This window comes from Cherax quadricarinatus, chromosome 30 (assembly GCF_038502225.1).
Source record: "Cherax quadricarinatus isolate ZL_2023a chromosome 30, ASM3850222v1, whole genome shotgun sequence".
Lineage (NCBI taxonomy): Eukaryota > Metazoa > Arthropoda > Malacostraca > Decapoda > Parastacidae > Cherax > Cherax quadricarinatus.
The window spans coordinates 33916528-33931944 of record NC_091321.1 but is presented as its reverse complement, the minus strand read 5'-3'; the positions used below and the strand labels follow the sequence as shown (position 1 = coordinate 33931944).

The 15417-nt window shown below is 43.7% G+C and overlaps 1 protein-coding gene across 4 annotated transcripts in view; it reads left to right on the top strand.

Annotated features, from left to right (window-relative positions):
• Window positions 1-1219: 1219 nt before the first annotated feature.
• The window catches only part of LOC128692565 (tyrosine-protein kinase Src42A), an 87744-nt gene continuing 73546 nt past the window's right edge, over window positions 1220-15417 (top strand). For 2 of the 4 annotated variants that reach the window (XM_070090085.1, XM_070090083.1), the window contains exon 1: window positions 1221-1473. Coding sequence is in view for 2 of the 4 variants with exons in the window: in XM_070090083.1 (XP_069946184.1) it covers window positions 1428-1473 (46 nt within the window). In the remaining 2 variants the exon portion in view is untranslated. Of the gene's footprint in view, window positions 1474-7521; window positions 7602-15417 lie in introns of all 4 variants that reach the window. The other 2 variants (XM_070090084.1, XM_070090086.1) reach the window with 2 other exon arrangements.

Here is a 15417-nt window from a genome sequence, read left to right as displayed (position 1 = left end):
CTTACAGTGTTCATGCCAAGTCTGAGTCATAATAACTATTGTCGCCGTAGGCGGACGTCATGAGTACCTGAAAAATGAACTCGGTTATTGAATATAGGTTGCACAAGCTGTGCCCAACCTAAATAACATCGTGGTATACGGCATTAATCCACGCTATAAATAACAAAAGGCACAATACCGTGACTGGAACAATACACAAATAACCCGCACGACGACGTTTCGGCCCGACTTGGACTCTGTAAATGGTCCAAGTCGGACCGAAACGTCGTCGTAAACTCCTCTCTTCTATAGTCAATAGTCAATTTTGTTTCTTTGCAGAGTACATTGAGATTATGTATTTGCAATAATGAGTTGCAGTGCAGAGAGCCACAATCATGCCTAGGCATTATGGGCAGACTTAATGTTATGGCTTACTGACTACTTAATACTAAAGAAACTTATCATAGTTTAAGTTGTACAATAGTTTCAATAGTAAATATTGAAATTATATTAAAGGAATATAACACTGTGATTTGCTGAAAGTAGTTTGCAGTATGAGAATGTTACAAATGAGTGTAGGGCAGTATTCTTTTGGGTAGGTATTTATATTATTATTTAGTATATGTAGTATGAACTTGGGCGTCTAATCTTGAAGTTTTAAGATTGAGTATTGATTATTTAGTGCGGGTTATGTATTAATTCACTCTGTGAAGGTAAAATCTTTTTAAGGTTTGGAATCAGAATTCAATTCATCGTGATGGTAAACTTGTGTGGTATCCAGTTCTGAAATATATTGCGAGTTATGAAACTTGAAGGGATTGTCTTTAATGACAGCCACTGGTTGGGTGTCCCATTTAGTGATAGTATTTATTATAAAAAAAGAAGCGCTAAACCTACAAGGGTCGATGATAGCATTATGATATCTGAAATGTTGTACAAATTTGTAAGAATTCTCCGACTTTTTGACCATAACAAGCATATTTTGAAAGGTTAGTAATTCCAAGACTAAATAGCTTATCGATCTCTTGTTCAAAGTCATCGCTGAGATGTACTGAGAATGGGTAAATTTTTTTTTTGACTGGCTTAGTGGTGGCTAATTCTGTCTTATGGAAGACAGTAGTTGTCAGTCCAAGATTTCATTGTACAATAGAAAACAAGGAAATGGAATGCTTGTCTTAGTCTTACTTTCAAATTATATTTAGTTAAAAAAAAATGAAATATTTCATGTTATAGAATATTTGTTTAAATAATGATGTAATTTCTTCTTAAATAAAGTGGACGTCGTGTGATGCTGGAAGGTGGCTAGGGATGCTGGCAGGCAGTGCTGGTGCTGGCTGCCCATGATGATCATAGAGGAATTGTAGTGGGCTCTTTCTGTTTGAATGTGGATGCTTTGTCCAGGAAGATAACACCGTCAGCTGGTACCGTCCTGCTATCCTGCCAACATCATGGACATCCTCAAGAAGTTCAAGAGAGGAAAGAAAAGCAATGAAGGTATATACATCATTATTATTATCATTGAGAGAGAGAGAGAACGATTGAAGATAAACAAGGAGGTTTTGGAAGGGTTTCCGATGTATAGACCAATTTTTTATATTGCAGCAAATAAATGAACAATACTTATAAATGGTAAGAAGCTTCTTGTTGCATTTTTGGATTTAAAAAATGCATATTATAGGATAGATAAAAGAGCAGTGTGGAAGATGTTGCAAATGTATGAAAGAAGTGGTGGCTTATTTAAAACAGTGAAGCTTTTATGTGGAAATCGTAGCTCAAGTCATGGTATGTAAGGGATATTATTTTCCAGTAAAAGGCCTTATAAGACAGGGATGTGTGATATCACTATGGTTATTTAATCTATTTTTTGAAGGGGTTCTTAAAAGAGTGAATGCTAGGGTGTCGGGGAGAAGGTGTGAGATTAAAAGATAATGAATCTGGTACAGAGTGGGAGTTGTTACAATTGCTTTTTGCCCATGACTCAGTGCATTTGGAATATTCGGAAGAGATGATGCAAAGAGAAGTAGACGAATTTGGGAGGGTATTTAAAAGAGGCAGAAGATCTGCAGCTCAACTTTAAGAGACCTAGGAACTACTACTTAACAGCCCCAAAAAGATCCAGGAGCTGGAGACTAGCAATAAATGGCCCAAGAGCTTTGGTTCAACACTTTGAAGAAGCCTAATAGCCCAAGACTGTTCAACTGCCTCCCAGCAGACATAAGGGGGGATTCCCAATAGACTCCTGGCTGTATTCAAGAAGGCGCAGGACAGGCACCTAACGTCGGTACCTGACAAGCTGGGCTATTGTCCGTATGTCGATCTGAGTGCGGCCAGCAGGAACAGCCTGGCTAATAAGACCCTGATCCACCAGGTGGCCTGGTCACAGACTGGGCCACGGGGGACTGATCTCCTAGACCCTCGCCAGGTATATTCCAGGTATGAAATCGTAGCTCATGTCTGAGTTAACCAGGACACTAAATAGCACAGTCTTCAATTAAAAAAAAAAAGCAGAGTGAAAAGCAGCGTTGATGTTGATGTCATGAATCAGTGATGCAGAACGACGATCAAGGGACGCAACACGAGTTATCCTTTTTTTTTCTCTGAGGAAAATCTATGGTGGGTTCCACTTAATTTGGTGTCTTTAATTTGGTGTCTTAAATTTGGTGAAGATTACAGTACATAGGGACAATATCCAAGACATCAAAGACACTTCGGAAATGTAATGCTGCATAGGATGTTCTTGAAGTGATCTCTCTCCGTTTGGTTTTGAGGTATTATTATAATTAAAGAAAAGAGCTAAACTTAGAAGGGTCATACAGCGCAGCAGGGCAGGGAAGGATGCAGGGGTATTGGGTAGTAAGAGGGGCAGGGATTATTATTAGGTAATGGAGTGCAACAGGGCAGTGGATAGTGCAGGGGTAGAGGGTAGCAAGAGACTGAAGTAGAAAGGCTGTGAGGAGTGCTAGAGGCATCATCATCAGTCTGTGTAGTAAATCACTTGCTGTCAAAAAGTCAATGAAAGAGTCTGGGTTAAAGGAGGATCCATCAGCAAGAAGGGAAGGTAAAGTAAGGGCAGTAGAACAATGACGACGTTGGTGGTAATTTCTGCGTGGTCGCTGATAGTGGGCAATCCAACAGAATGTGGCTAACAGAAACTGGAACCTGACAATTCTCATAGGGTGGAACAGGGCGCCTCTCCAAGAGATATCCATGAATAAGACGAGTGTGGCCGATGTGAAGACGAGAGAGTGTAGTCTCCCAACCTCGACACTGATGACAAGACAGCTAGAAACCTATACTTGGTTTAATAGAATGTAATTTATTATGTAGCAGATCAAACTAATGTTGTTGCCAACGGATGCGAAGGTGGGTAGCAATTACATTAAAATAATCTTTGAATGGAACACCTCTATATGAAACTGGGAGGTCATATACTGCTGATCGCACAGCAGTGTTTGCCTGTTTATTGCCCTGTACATCAACATGGCCAGGGACCCAACATTAAACAATATCTTTGTGCTTGCTAAAGATACAGCATAACTAAGGTTGGATACGAAGAACCAGGGGATGAGGTGTATCAAATTTTCTTATAGCCTGTAAAGCACTAAGGGAGTCTGAAACTACCACAAGTGTTGACACATGCAATACGGATAAGTGCTACGAGAATGGCATATAATTCAGCCATAAAAATGCTACCCGGGAATAATAAATGCCCTCGCACGTCTGGAAACACTGCTGGAACCATTGGTATACACTGCGATGGCATGAGAATGAGATCAAAAGCCACCGTAGGCAGTTTGGCTTTTGTGCATGGCAGTGGGAAAGAACAGACATGAATCGTCAGAACTTCCCAAGGGGGGGTAGGGAAAATTGAGATGCTACATGAACATAGAAAGGTGGTAACTGAAGACAAGAGCGAATGTAGGCGAAGAGAAGAGGTATAGAGTAAACAGGGGCGACCAACAAATGAAGAACGTCTGCTAACATCAGTGACTATCCTGTATATAGAAGGATTGTGGAAGTCATGAGAGCGAACATAATAGCAAAGGTAGTGAGCATCACGGTGATCGGTCAAGGATGGAATATTCGCTTTTGCATAGAGGCTCTCAACTGGCGAAGAGCGAAAAGCACCGAGGCATAAACGTAATCCCTGGTGATGGATGGGATGAAGGCTAAAGAGAGTTGCACGAGAAGCCGCTGAATATATCTGGTCGCCATAATCGAGTTTCGGTAAAATTAGGGTTGAATGTAGTCGAAGGAGAGTTCTACGATCAGCCTCCCAAGAAAGATGAGCGAGGGTTTTAAGGAGGTTCAGCCGGCTATGACAAGTTGCCTTCAGAGAGGTAATGTGAGGTTTCCAGGATAACCTACAGTCAAACAGAAGGCCGAGAAACCTGACCGTATCACGTTCTGGGATACGCGAGCCATATAGGTACAATGGATGATCAGAGTTGACAGAACATCTAGTGAAAGTAATTTGGTGAGCTATAGTGCTAGAAAATTTAAACCCATGAGTGGTAGCCCAGTTGGAAACATGGTTGACTGCATGCTGGAGAGAAACTGCAGTGAGGTGACAGTCAGTGCCTGCACAAACTATAGCGAAGTCATCAATATAGTGATGACCAAATATTAGATGGATGAACAGATGCCAGATTTTTTATATCAAGGGAAAAAAAGTGTTGTGGTCAGAATACACCCTGGGGAACACCTTCAGCTTGGACAAAGTCCGGGGAAAACATATTATTAACCCGAACACGGAAATGTCTTTCGTTTAAGAAGTTCTTAAGGAAAAATGGTAGATTGCCCAGGAGGCCTAAGGAGTGGGTCTGGGCCAAAATATTATACCTCCAAGTTGTGTCATATGCCTTCTCAAGGTCAAAAAAGATGGCGATAACTGAGTGGTTATTGGCAAAGGCATTACAAACATACGTATTTAAATGTAGTACGAGGTCAATGGTAGAACGGCCCTGTTGAGTGTCTCTAAATAACACATCAAATGTCTATTTACCAGGTGGAAAAAAATGGTATAAAATACCGACACAATGGAAATATAAACACATATGCAGTATAATGTGATCCTTTATTGACAACGTTTCGCCCACACAGTGGGCTTTCCCAAGTCATAAACAGATCTACCTGGGGTGTTCTTGGTGTTGTAGGTTTGCCGGTACTTCCGGCCCGGGTCTTCTCCAGAAGGCTACCCGGCGGTGGCCTCCCGGGTGGGGGGTGTCGTTCATCATCTTCTTTCTTCTGTATTCTTTCTTGGGGCCCTCCGGTTGGACGGTGACTTCTTCTTCTGTCTTACGGTGACTCCCCAAGTGGGAAGTGTCTTCTCGTTTAGCATCTTCAGCAGCATAGGGGGGCGGAGGCAGCAATTACAGGGTTCGTTTTGGAGCCACACCCCAGCTTTAACAGGCAGCAAAGTGCTGGGGAAACTTGTCTTCACGGTGATTGATCATTGACAGTCCTGCTAGGCGAGGGTACCGTCTTCGGCAGCCCCATTCTGGAGAGTCCTGAATTTCTTCCTTGTGTAGTCGAGTGCCACAAAGCAGTGACCTTTTGAGAGTAGGTTGATCAGGGATTCAGTGGTGAATGATCGAGTTGAGTCGCAGGTGAACTTGACTGTCCCGTTGTGGAGGCGTTTAACAATTTCTAGAGTGTACATTGCGTTCTCATTCTGGTTGGTTGTGTAGAAGTATACACCAGGCAAGATCTGGACTTCTTGTGAAGGAGTGGCCGTAGTACGTAGGGATGCATCCCAAGGCTCTTGCCACCTTCTTGGCTGGTGGCTGAGACGATTGAGGTGAGGCGTCTGATTGGTCCGTTGTGACGGAGGTGGAAGCAGGTGCTGGTGGACTCTCATTGGTGGAATCGGTCAGCGTCTCAGTGGTCTCTGATTGGTCCATCTCTGTGTCGGGAGGAAGGTGTGGTAGCAGTGTGGTAGCGGCGACATTTGCAGTGGATTTTATGATCTCTGTGGAAGGAGCTTGAAGAGTTCGTTGATGGTGGTGTTGAAGGAACCAGGTTCAGCTACATTCTGCACATGAGCATACATGATGCAGTAAAGAATCTTGGTGGAGTCGCCAGCAAGAGCTGGCGAAGAAGTGGTAGATGCAGCTTGCGTTTCTTGAAGAATCTTGGTAGTATCTGCTTGAAGCTTGGTAATAGCATATGTAGTCGCTTGTGCAGTTTTTTTTTGTTGTTGGAGTTGTTTCTTAAGTATATCTCGTCTGGTTGGGCACTTGGCAGCAAGAGTATGGTGATCATTCTTGCAGATCAAGCATTTAGGTGGAGAGGCAGTAGTGCGCGTCTTGAAGTCATGACCTTCTTGGCCACAGGTGGAGCAGAACTTCTTATTCTTGGCAGGGCAGTCATTGGCGGTATGTAGGTATGAGTAACAGTTGGAACACTGGAATTTGATGGAATTTTTCTGCTTCGATGACGGCTGGATTGATCATGAAGTAGTGAATAGCCAGTCCCTCAGCGAGAGCTCTGGCTGCCATGTTGACGTCACTGAAGGTGACCTTCAGCATGGAGGAGGCATTGAGTATTTTGATAATGAATTCCACCTTGGCCCAAGGGTTCTGTGCTTCAATGGACGACTTGATTTTTTCGGTAGGCTGGGCAGTGATGAGCCTGTCGAGTATCTTGAGGAACACAGTTCTCCTGGCCCTCAGAGCTGGGGAAGTCAAGACAATAAATCCCTGATCTCGTAGAGTGGTTGTAGCAGTGGTGGTAATAAGTTTTTCAGCCTCGGTTTCGTCTGCCACTGACGACAGCTGCAAGTGCTACCTTAGACGAGTCATTGACTGTCCCACTCTCTGGTTTGATCTTTACCCTGTTCGAGAAGTGCATCGTGAAGTGTGGTCTACGTCTGCTTTGAAGCAATGCGTACCTGACTATAAATACTCTCGAGTATTTATAGTCAGGTTCAGAATGCTGAGGTCAGGTGGAGAATGCTGCATCTGATGATCTACCGAGTGGGGTTATAGAGTCTAAAATCTTGAGTAGTTTGGAAGGGAGATTGGATAAGTTTGTGAGCAGACCTTCTGCAGTGTTCCTATTCCATCACCTTGCAAACTGCACTGGTAAGAGCAATGGGATGATAGTGGGAGGAATAATGTCCCGTAGTACCCGGTTTGTGGAAAGGGAGAACAACGGCAGATTTCCACAGCTGGGTGAAGAACTCCTTGTGATCAAATAAGATTAAAAAGTCGTAAGAGGCCTGCAAGGGATGACTGATGTAAATGCTGTAGCATACGAATGTGAATTCCGTCAGTCCCAGCTGGCGATGATTCGCAAGCTGAAAGTGTTGCCTCCAGTTCCAGAGGTGTGAAAGGCACATTATAAGATTCTTCTCTGATTGAAGAAAAGTTTAAGGGGTCTAACTCTCTGACAGACTTTGAGGAACGAAACGAGGGGCATAGATGATTACCAGTTTCGGTGACAACGTCAAGAGGGTTTGCTATATCAACACCGGCAATCCGAAGAACAGGAACCGGGTCGGGAGAGTATTTACCACTCAGTTTCTGTACTTTTTTCCAGACTGCACTCATAGAGGAAGCAGAAGTGATGGTAGGAACATAATCCCGCCAGCAAGTGCGTTTAGCATCACGGATGACACGGTGAGTGACCGCTTTCTTCTACTTTAAATCAAGGAGTCTCTCTGGTTCTTTTGTACTGGTACCTGCCCCACGCAGTGCATTTCAAAAGTACTGCCCAAGCACAAGCAGAAGACCACCAAGGCACGCACTTCTGAGAATGCCTGCCCAATGTTTGGGGTACAGCATGTGAAGCTGCAGTTAAAACTGAGGTTGAGAAGAGATGTAAAAGCTCATCAATGGAGGACGAAGACGGAGCCTCACTAAAAGCTAAAAGCAGTTAAACGAATAAAGGTCCCAATTTGCTCGGTCAAATTGCCAGTGTGGGCTACGAGGAGGTGGTGAATACGAAGTAAGGATGATTGGAAAATGATCACTGTCATGTAAGTCAGGGAAGACAGACGAGGTGAAGTCTAGTACCATTAAGGAGGAATGAGTACGGGGATCAAAATGGGTGGGAGTATCTGTATTTAAAACATGGAGGGGGAGTGAAGCGAGAAAAGCCTCCAACTGAATGCCATGGGAGTCACAGTGAGACAATCCCCAGAGAAAATGGTGGGCATTAAAATCGCCAAGTAACAGAAGTGGTGGCGATAAGGAAGAAACCAGAAATGCAACATCTGGGATAGATAATGCCTGAGAAGGAGAGAAATACAAAGAACAAATTGTATACCACTTATTCAAGTGCATGCGGACTACAGTGTGATGCAGCGAAGAATGAACAATGAGCTGATGGTATGGAGTACTGGTGCATATAAGTGCACTTTCATTAGGGGTTCCATCAGGAAAAGGATCCGATGAATATAATAAATCATAGACAGGGATCATGACAGAAATGTTAAAAGCAGGGGGGGATATAGAGTTGGAGTGGTTGGTACTTTTGTTTAATAAATGTATGAAAGAGGGGAAGGTACCTAGGGATTGGCGGAGAGCATGTATAGTCCCTTTATATAAAGGGAAAGGGGACAAAAGAGATTGTAAAAATTATAGAGGAATAAGTTTACTGAGTATACCAAGAAAAGTATACGGTAGGGTTATAATTGAAAGAATTAGAGGTAAGACAGAATGTAGGATTGTGGATGAGCAGGGAGGCTTCAGAGTGGGTAGGGGATGTGTAGATCAAGTGTTTACATTGAAGCATATATGTGAACAGTATTTAGATAAAGGTAGGGAAGTTTTTATTGCATTTATGGATTTAGAAAAGGCATATGATAGAGTGGATAGAGGAGCAATGTGGCAGATGTTGCAAGTATATGGAATAGGTGGTAAGTTACTAAATGCTGTAAAGAGCTTTTATGAGGATAGTGAGGCTCAGGTTAGGGTGTGTAGAAGAGAGGGAGAATACTTCGCGGTAAAAGTAGGTCTTAGACAGGGATGTGTAATGTCACCATGGTTGTTTAATATATTTATAGATGGGGTTGTAAAAGAAGTAAATGCTAGGGTGTTTGGGAGAGGGGTGGGATTAAATTATGGGGAATCAAATTCAAAATGGGAATTGACACAGTTACTTTTTGCTGATGATACTGTGCTTATGGGAGATTCTAAAGAAAAATTGCAAAGGTTAGTGGATGAGTTTGAGAATGTGTGTAAAGGTAGAAAGTTGAAAGTGAACATAGAAAAGAGTAAGGTGATGAGGGTATCAAATGATTTAGATAAAGAAAAAATTGGATATCAAATTGGGGAGGAGGAGTATGGAAGAAGTGAATGTTTTCAGATACTTGGGAGTTGACGTGTCGGCGGATGGATTTATGAAGGATGAGGTTAATCATAGAATTGATGAGGGAAAAAAGGTGAGTGGTGCGTTGAGGTATATGTGGAGTCAAAAAACGTTATCTATGGAGGCAAAGAAGGGAATGTATGAAAGTATAGTAGTACCAACACTCTTATATGGGTGTGAAGCTTGGGTGGTAAATGCAGCAGCGAGGAGACGGTTGGAGGCAGTGGAGATGTCCTGTCTAAGGGCAATGTGTGGTGTAAATATTATGCAGAAAATTCGGAGTGTGGAAATTAGGAGAAGGTGTGGAGTTAATAAAAGCATTAGTCAGAGAGCAGAAGAGGGGTTGTTGAGGTGGTTTGGTCATTTAGAGAGAATGGATCAAAGTAGAATGACATGGAAAGCATATAAATCTATAGGGGAAGGAAGGAGGGGTAGGGGTCGTCCTCGAAAGGGTTGGAAAGAGGGGGTAAAGGAGGTTTTGTGGGCTAGGGGCTTGGATTTCCAGCAAGCGTGCATGAGCGTGTTAGATAGGAGTGAATGGAGGCGAATGATACTTGGGACCTGACGATCTGTTGGAGTGTGAGCAGGGTAATATTTAGTGAAGGGATTCAGGGAAACCGGTTATTTTCATATAGTCGGACTTGAGTCCTGAAAATGAGAAGTACAATGCCTGCACTTTAAAGGAGGGGTTTGGGATATTGGCAGTTTGGAGGGATATGTTGTGTATCTTTATACGTTGATGGTTCTCTGAACCATTCATCTACAAATCTTTATACGTATATGCTTCTAAGCTGTTGTATTCTGAGCACCTCTGCAAAAGCAGTGATGATGTGTGAGTGTGGTGAAAGTGTTGAATGATGATGAAAGTATTTTCTTTTTGGGGATTTTCTTTCTTTTTTGGGTCACCCTGCCTCGGTGGGAGACGGCCGACTTGTTGAAAAAAAAAAAAATGGACCGAGATGAGATGGATAACAGCAGAGCATAATTTGGGTTCTTGTCAACAAACACAAACAGGGGAAAGCTAGGAGAGCAACACCTGAAGCTCACCCTGGTTACCTCTGAGGCCACAGGTATTATTCTGTAAATAAGCCATAATTTGCGAAGAGAAAGATACAAGAAATTTGAAGGTAGAGGTATCTGTGGGCTAGAAGGGTTAGAAAAGTCGACATGTGGAGGCAGTAAAAAATTTTTAAGCAGTGATGGATTGGGACGCTGCAAAGAAAGGAGTTGTGCAAATGGAGAAGAGTGAAGAGGAGGAACAGGAGGTGGATCGGTGTCCATCAATCGTCGAATCTCCTCAATAAATATATTCTGAGATAGCTTTAATTGTTTCAGAGAACAAGGACGTTGTATGTGGTACAGTATTGGAGATGGAAGGAGGAGAGTGAGTAAAGTTAGGGGTGACGATGGATTGTACCAAAGTAGGGGGATGAAAGGGTAGAGGGAACTGGAGAAGAAGCTTGGGAGGGACAGGAGTGGAAGCGACCTGGGAGGGGGCAGAAGAGGAAGAAACAGGGGAGGGGATAATGGGGATCTTTTGAACTTCGGAGATGGAGAGGGGTGATGGGAAGGAGGTGTTGTACGAGGTCTTGTAGATACAGAAACTTGTAAGTGAGAAGAGGAAGAGGTGAGAACAAAATGAGGCATTGAGGTAGGGACCTCTGAGTCCAGAACAGCAGAAGAAAAGAATTAAAGACAGGGGTGACTGCAGAAGGGTGACCACAGAGGAGGCTGCTGAAGTTGGGACCCCAGAGGTGGAGGGACGTTTAGTTACTCGTGAATAAGAAATACAGGGAAGTCTTCCTTGGAGGCATACATGAGAGACTGCCATAGCATATGGGAAGCCTTTTGCCTCTTTGAGACAATGGATTTCTCTCTCATTTAAGTAAACTTGGGAACGTCGAGAGTAAGATGAGTGAGCTTCATGACAATTAAGGCAAGAGGGAGGTAGACAACAATATGTATTGGTGTGGTCGTCAGCACCACAGACTGGGCATTCGGCCATGGACCTGCAATATTTTGTTGGATGACCAAAACGCCAGCAATTTCTACACTGTTGCGATCTAGGGATCACCTTTTGAACTTGTCAACAGTGTCCTGCAATATATACAGAGGACCGAAGCTCACGGCAGTCAAAAGTTAAGCAAGCTACATTCCAAGGGTATCGTCTCCGCCTGTGGGCAGGGAGGACATAAGTGTCTACTTTGAGGATTGGGAGGTCTTGGAGCTCAAGCTGTTCCAGAATGTCATCACCACATGTCTGGAAATTCTGTTGGACAATGGTATGGGGTAGAATGACAGTACCACTACAAGAATTGAGGAAATGATGTTTTTCAATAGTTACAGGAATAGCATCGATGGTTGTAAGGAGAAAGATTGAGAGCTTGGCTAGCATTCTGCGTGTACTGCTCTTGAGAGCATGAAAGGATATATCTCTACCAACATGGCGTAGGAGCGCCTTGTTAATACTATAGTTGGAAAGATAGGCAGTAGAGGAAGTCAGAGTAAAAAAAAAGACTTAGTCCATTGTGTATTTTGAAACAGCACATAAGGGAAGTGCACGACGTGCCGGTCTTTTCTGAGTAGAATGAGAAGGAAGTGAAGAAGTATCATCAGGTAATGGTCTTAGGCGTTTAGGTGTCAGACCGGAGTTAGTCCTACGTGAGACAGACAGGCAATCCGAAAATTGCCACACCATAGAGGGAGAAGCCAGAAGCATGGTCAAAGAAATGCGGAGGTCAGACGTATCGAAGAAGTCAGTTGGAACCTGGTATATGGAGTTGGTGATGGAACGGCACCAGTAAGAGGTACAGGGGCATTAGAAATGTCCAAAGAGTGGTCAAATAATGAGGCAAGGTCGGAACAGAGTGTTGTATCAGGAAGGGGCCGCTGGGGAACAGGTTCATGGATTTAGGACTCCATGGTTATGTCACTTCTTTATTTAAAAAAAAAAAAAGAAAAAAAGAAAAAATGGGGGAACATGGAGGAATTGCTCCTAGGAGGAAAGGGCTGTAAATCCCCCTCCATGCCCAAGAGGACCCCAGCACTGGAAGTAGTGCAGATGCAGCATGGAACCTGTGTCATACCCTATCCTTCGTGCCAGTGAACCAGCAATCAGGGATAACAACCTCACATCCGACGAGCCACCTCGGTGGACAAAAGAGAGGGTGGCCGGACACCCACCACATAGCATACCTCCTTCGGCTACCACCCCCTGAAATCTGTCAGGCAGCCTCCAGAGATACACCCGTCACCCAAAAGACACCCAAAGCCATGCCCTGGGAGACCAGAGAGGAATCAGGACATCTCCAGGTGATCAAGATTACATGACAAACTACACCACCACCAAGGACCTCAACGGAATGGGGTTGTCCACGGTATCCTTCCCCCTACCTAGGAACTAGAGTGCTTGTGGGAAGAATCCCAAAGGCTGAAAATAGGAAGGGGATAGGGGAGGGATGGGGAGGAGGAAAGGGAAAAAGGAGGATGGGGAGGATGGAATAGGGAAGGGGGGATTGGGGGATAATTAGGTTCGGTCTGAGGAAGGAGATCAAAAGGTCTCATTCCTCAGACCAAGAGCCTCTTCACCGCGCCAGGAAGCCCCCATTGAAGAGGGGGGTTTGAGGTAGACGTTGTCGAAGACGGCACTGAGGTGTGACATCATCAGTATATCATATTTCTGCCTGTAAAAGTTATCACCGAAGGAAAAGAGGATGAACTTAACTTGATGAGATCCATGAAGTCTTGTTTAGGAAGAGGAAGAGGTAGGTAATGGAGTTATGGAGAAAGTGAATAACCTTGTCAATGGGAACTCAAAGAGGGCGGTGACGTCAAGACTGGAGAGTATTATTTTATGAAACTGAATAGCATTGTTTCACTATTTTTCCCACGATGACCCCGAGATTAAACATCGAGTCATCATAGTTTTTCTTTCCTTTATTCCCTCAGGATTTGTAATGAAGAAAATGTTGAGAAGGAACAAATGTACATCAAGGACGCTTTCACTGCTCTTAGGTTCCGACTACACTTCATCCACTCCTGCACAAGAATGAAAATGCTCATCCATACCACTCTCAGGAAAACAGCTAACACGGATCGCCGTCCTGTCCTTCCCAAAGGACAAGTTACCTCCAATTTCACTCCATTTCTTCCGTAAAGCCAACGAGAACATTGCTGCAATAACCAGCACAACAAAGATATCACCAAACCCAACAAACAGGAAAGCACTACTGCAGCTGGGGTTACTAGTGACCTGTAGACTCGCCTGCAGGAACACAAATATGCTTGGTTTATGGAGCAGCACAACAATTCTACAGGGAGAAAGGTCAAACCAGATGCAGGATTTTGGAATCATCGTCCTTACATTTATCTGACGCTATTGGGCAAAATAAAGAAATATCAACACTGGGAGGTGCTACTGCGCATATTATACAAGGTTTATATTTTCTAGTGACTTGCCCCCACGCATCCAGTCCACCACTGAACATTGGGTTTTAAACTATGCATTTTGCTCGAGTTATCTGTCTCGCTCGTTTCCTCTTGAGACTTCTTCTAAGCGCAACCTCAAGGTGCTCGTTAGTCTTTTATGGCCAGACATCTGTGTTCTTTGTATGCTTAATAAAGTCCAGTCATGAACGAATCGTTGCAATAAAGCTTTCACTGTAAAGAGAGTATTTTCCTCACTGTACAGTGCTAGTCACGGCATTATGCCGGGTGAGCGCCCCGGCGTAATGCCGTGACGAAAATCAAAGGCCTACCATACAGGGGGGTCTTTTCGTCAGTGCATTATGCCGGGGAGCAGCCGTTAGCATGACGTTACGGCCTGCCACCACACTCGACAGTGACTCCTCAGTGCTCACGTGGCTTCCGTAATGAGAGAGAGTGTTGTACTTTTGTCTCTCATCCGCCCCCACTTTTGTCTGGTGTTGCCTTTGGTTTTGGGTCTATACATGTTTGATTATGGGTAAATGGAAGTCTTTAACACCTGAAACTATTGCTCAAGTTATAGGGCTTCACAAAGCTGGGCACCAGACGAAAGAAATAGTGGAGAATGTTAGTGTGTGTGAACATTCAGTGAGGAACTGGGTGCAGCATTTCAAGGCTGGGGACGTTGTCGAGTTACTGTCTGCCAAACCTCGGCCTGGCACCTCGAAGAAGACATCTGTTTGTACCTTAACTGTGTTAAAGAAGCAGTTAGTACACCTAAGATAACTGCTAGAAAATTGAAAGAGAAGAACCCACATCTTCTCTCAGAGGTGTCTGTAAGAACTGTTAACAGACGTGTATCAGAACTGGGCTACAGTAGTCACCTCCAGGTTAATAAACAATCCTCTCCAGGCCACAGAAAAAACGTAGGATGGATTATGAAAATAAATAATATCTTCACTGGAATCCTTAACAGTGGTCTGAAGTACTTTGGAATGATAAAGCAACCTTCACCATCACCTGTAACCATGGGGGACGTGTACCGGCTCAGAGGTATTGACCCACTAGACCCACGTTACACCTGTGGAACTACCAAACACCCAGACTCACTCATGGTTTGGGGGTGTTTCAGTGCTTCGAGTGTTGGTGATCTCATTGTGCTTCCCAAAAACCAGTATATGAACCAGTATAATTACCTGGAGTTATTGTGTGACAATTTACCTGAGGCGTTAGATAAGTGTGGGACTACGGTTTTTATGCAGGATGGTGCACCATGTCATACCGCTAAATCTGTAGTTCAGTGGCGTAAGGACTGTAAACTGAGGTTCTTTAATGACTGGTCAGGCAATTCCCCAGACCCAAATCCTATTGAGAACCTCTGGTCAGTAGTGAAACGAAGTTTACTGGGCAAGGATATCAGTTCCATCCCAGGGCTGGAGGCTGCTCTACATGAGGCATGGAATAATATACCTCCCCAGACCCTCAAGAATTTGTGCGAGAGTCTTACTACATGAGTAAGGGACGTGATTAAGTGTAAAAGATGCAGCACCAAGTATTAAAACCTCAGTAAGTGTGCATATATATATATATATATATATATATATATATATATATATATATATATATATATATATATATATGCAAAACAACCACTCTGAAAGAATAGAGAAATTCCAAGCGCTTTCGTGACATCTTATT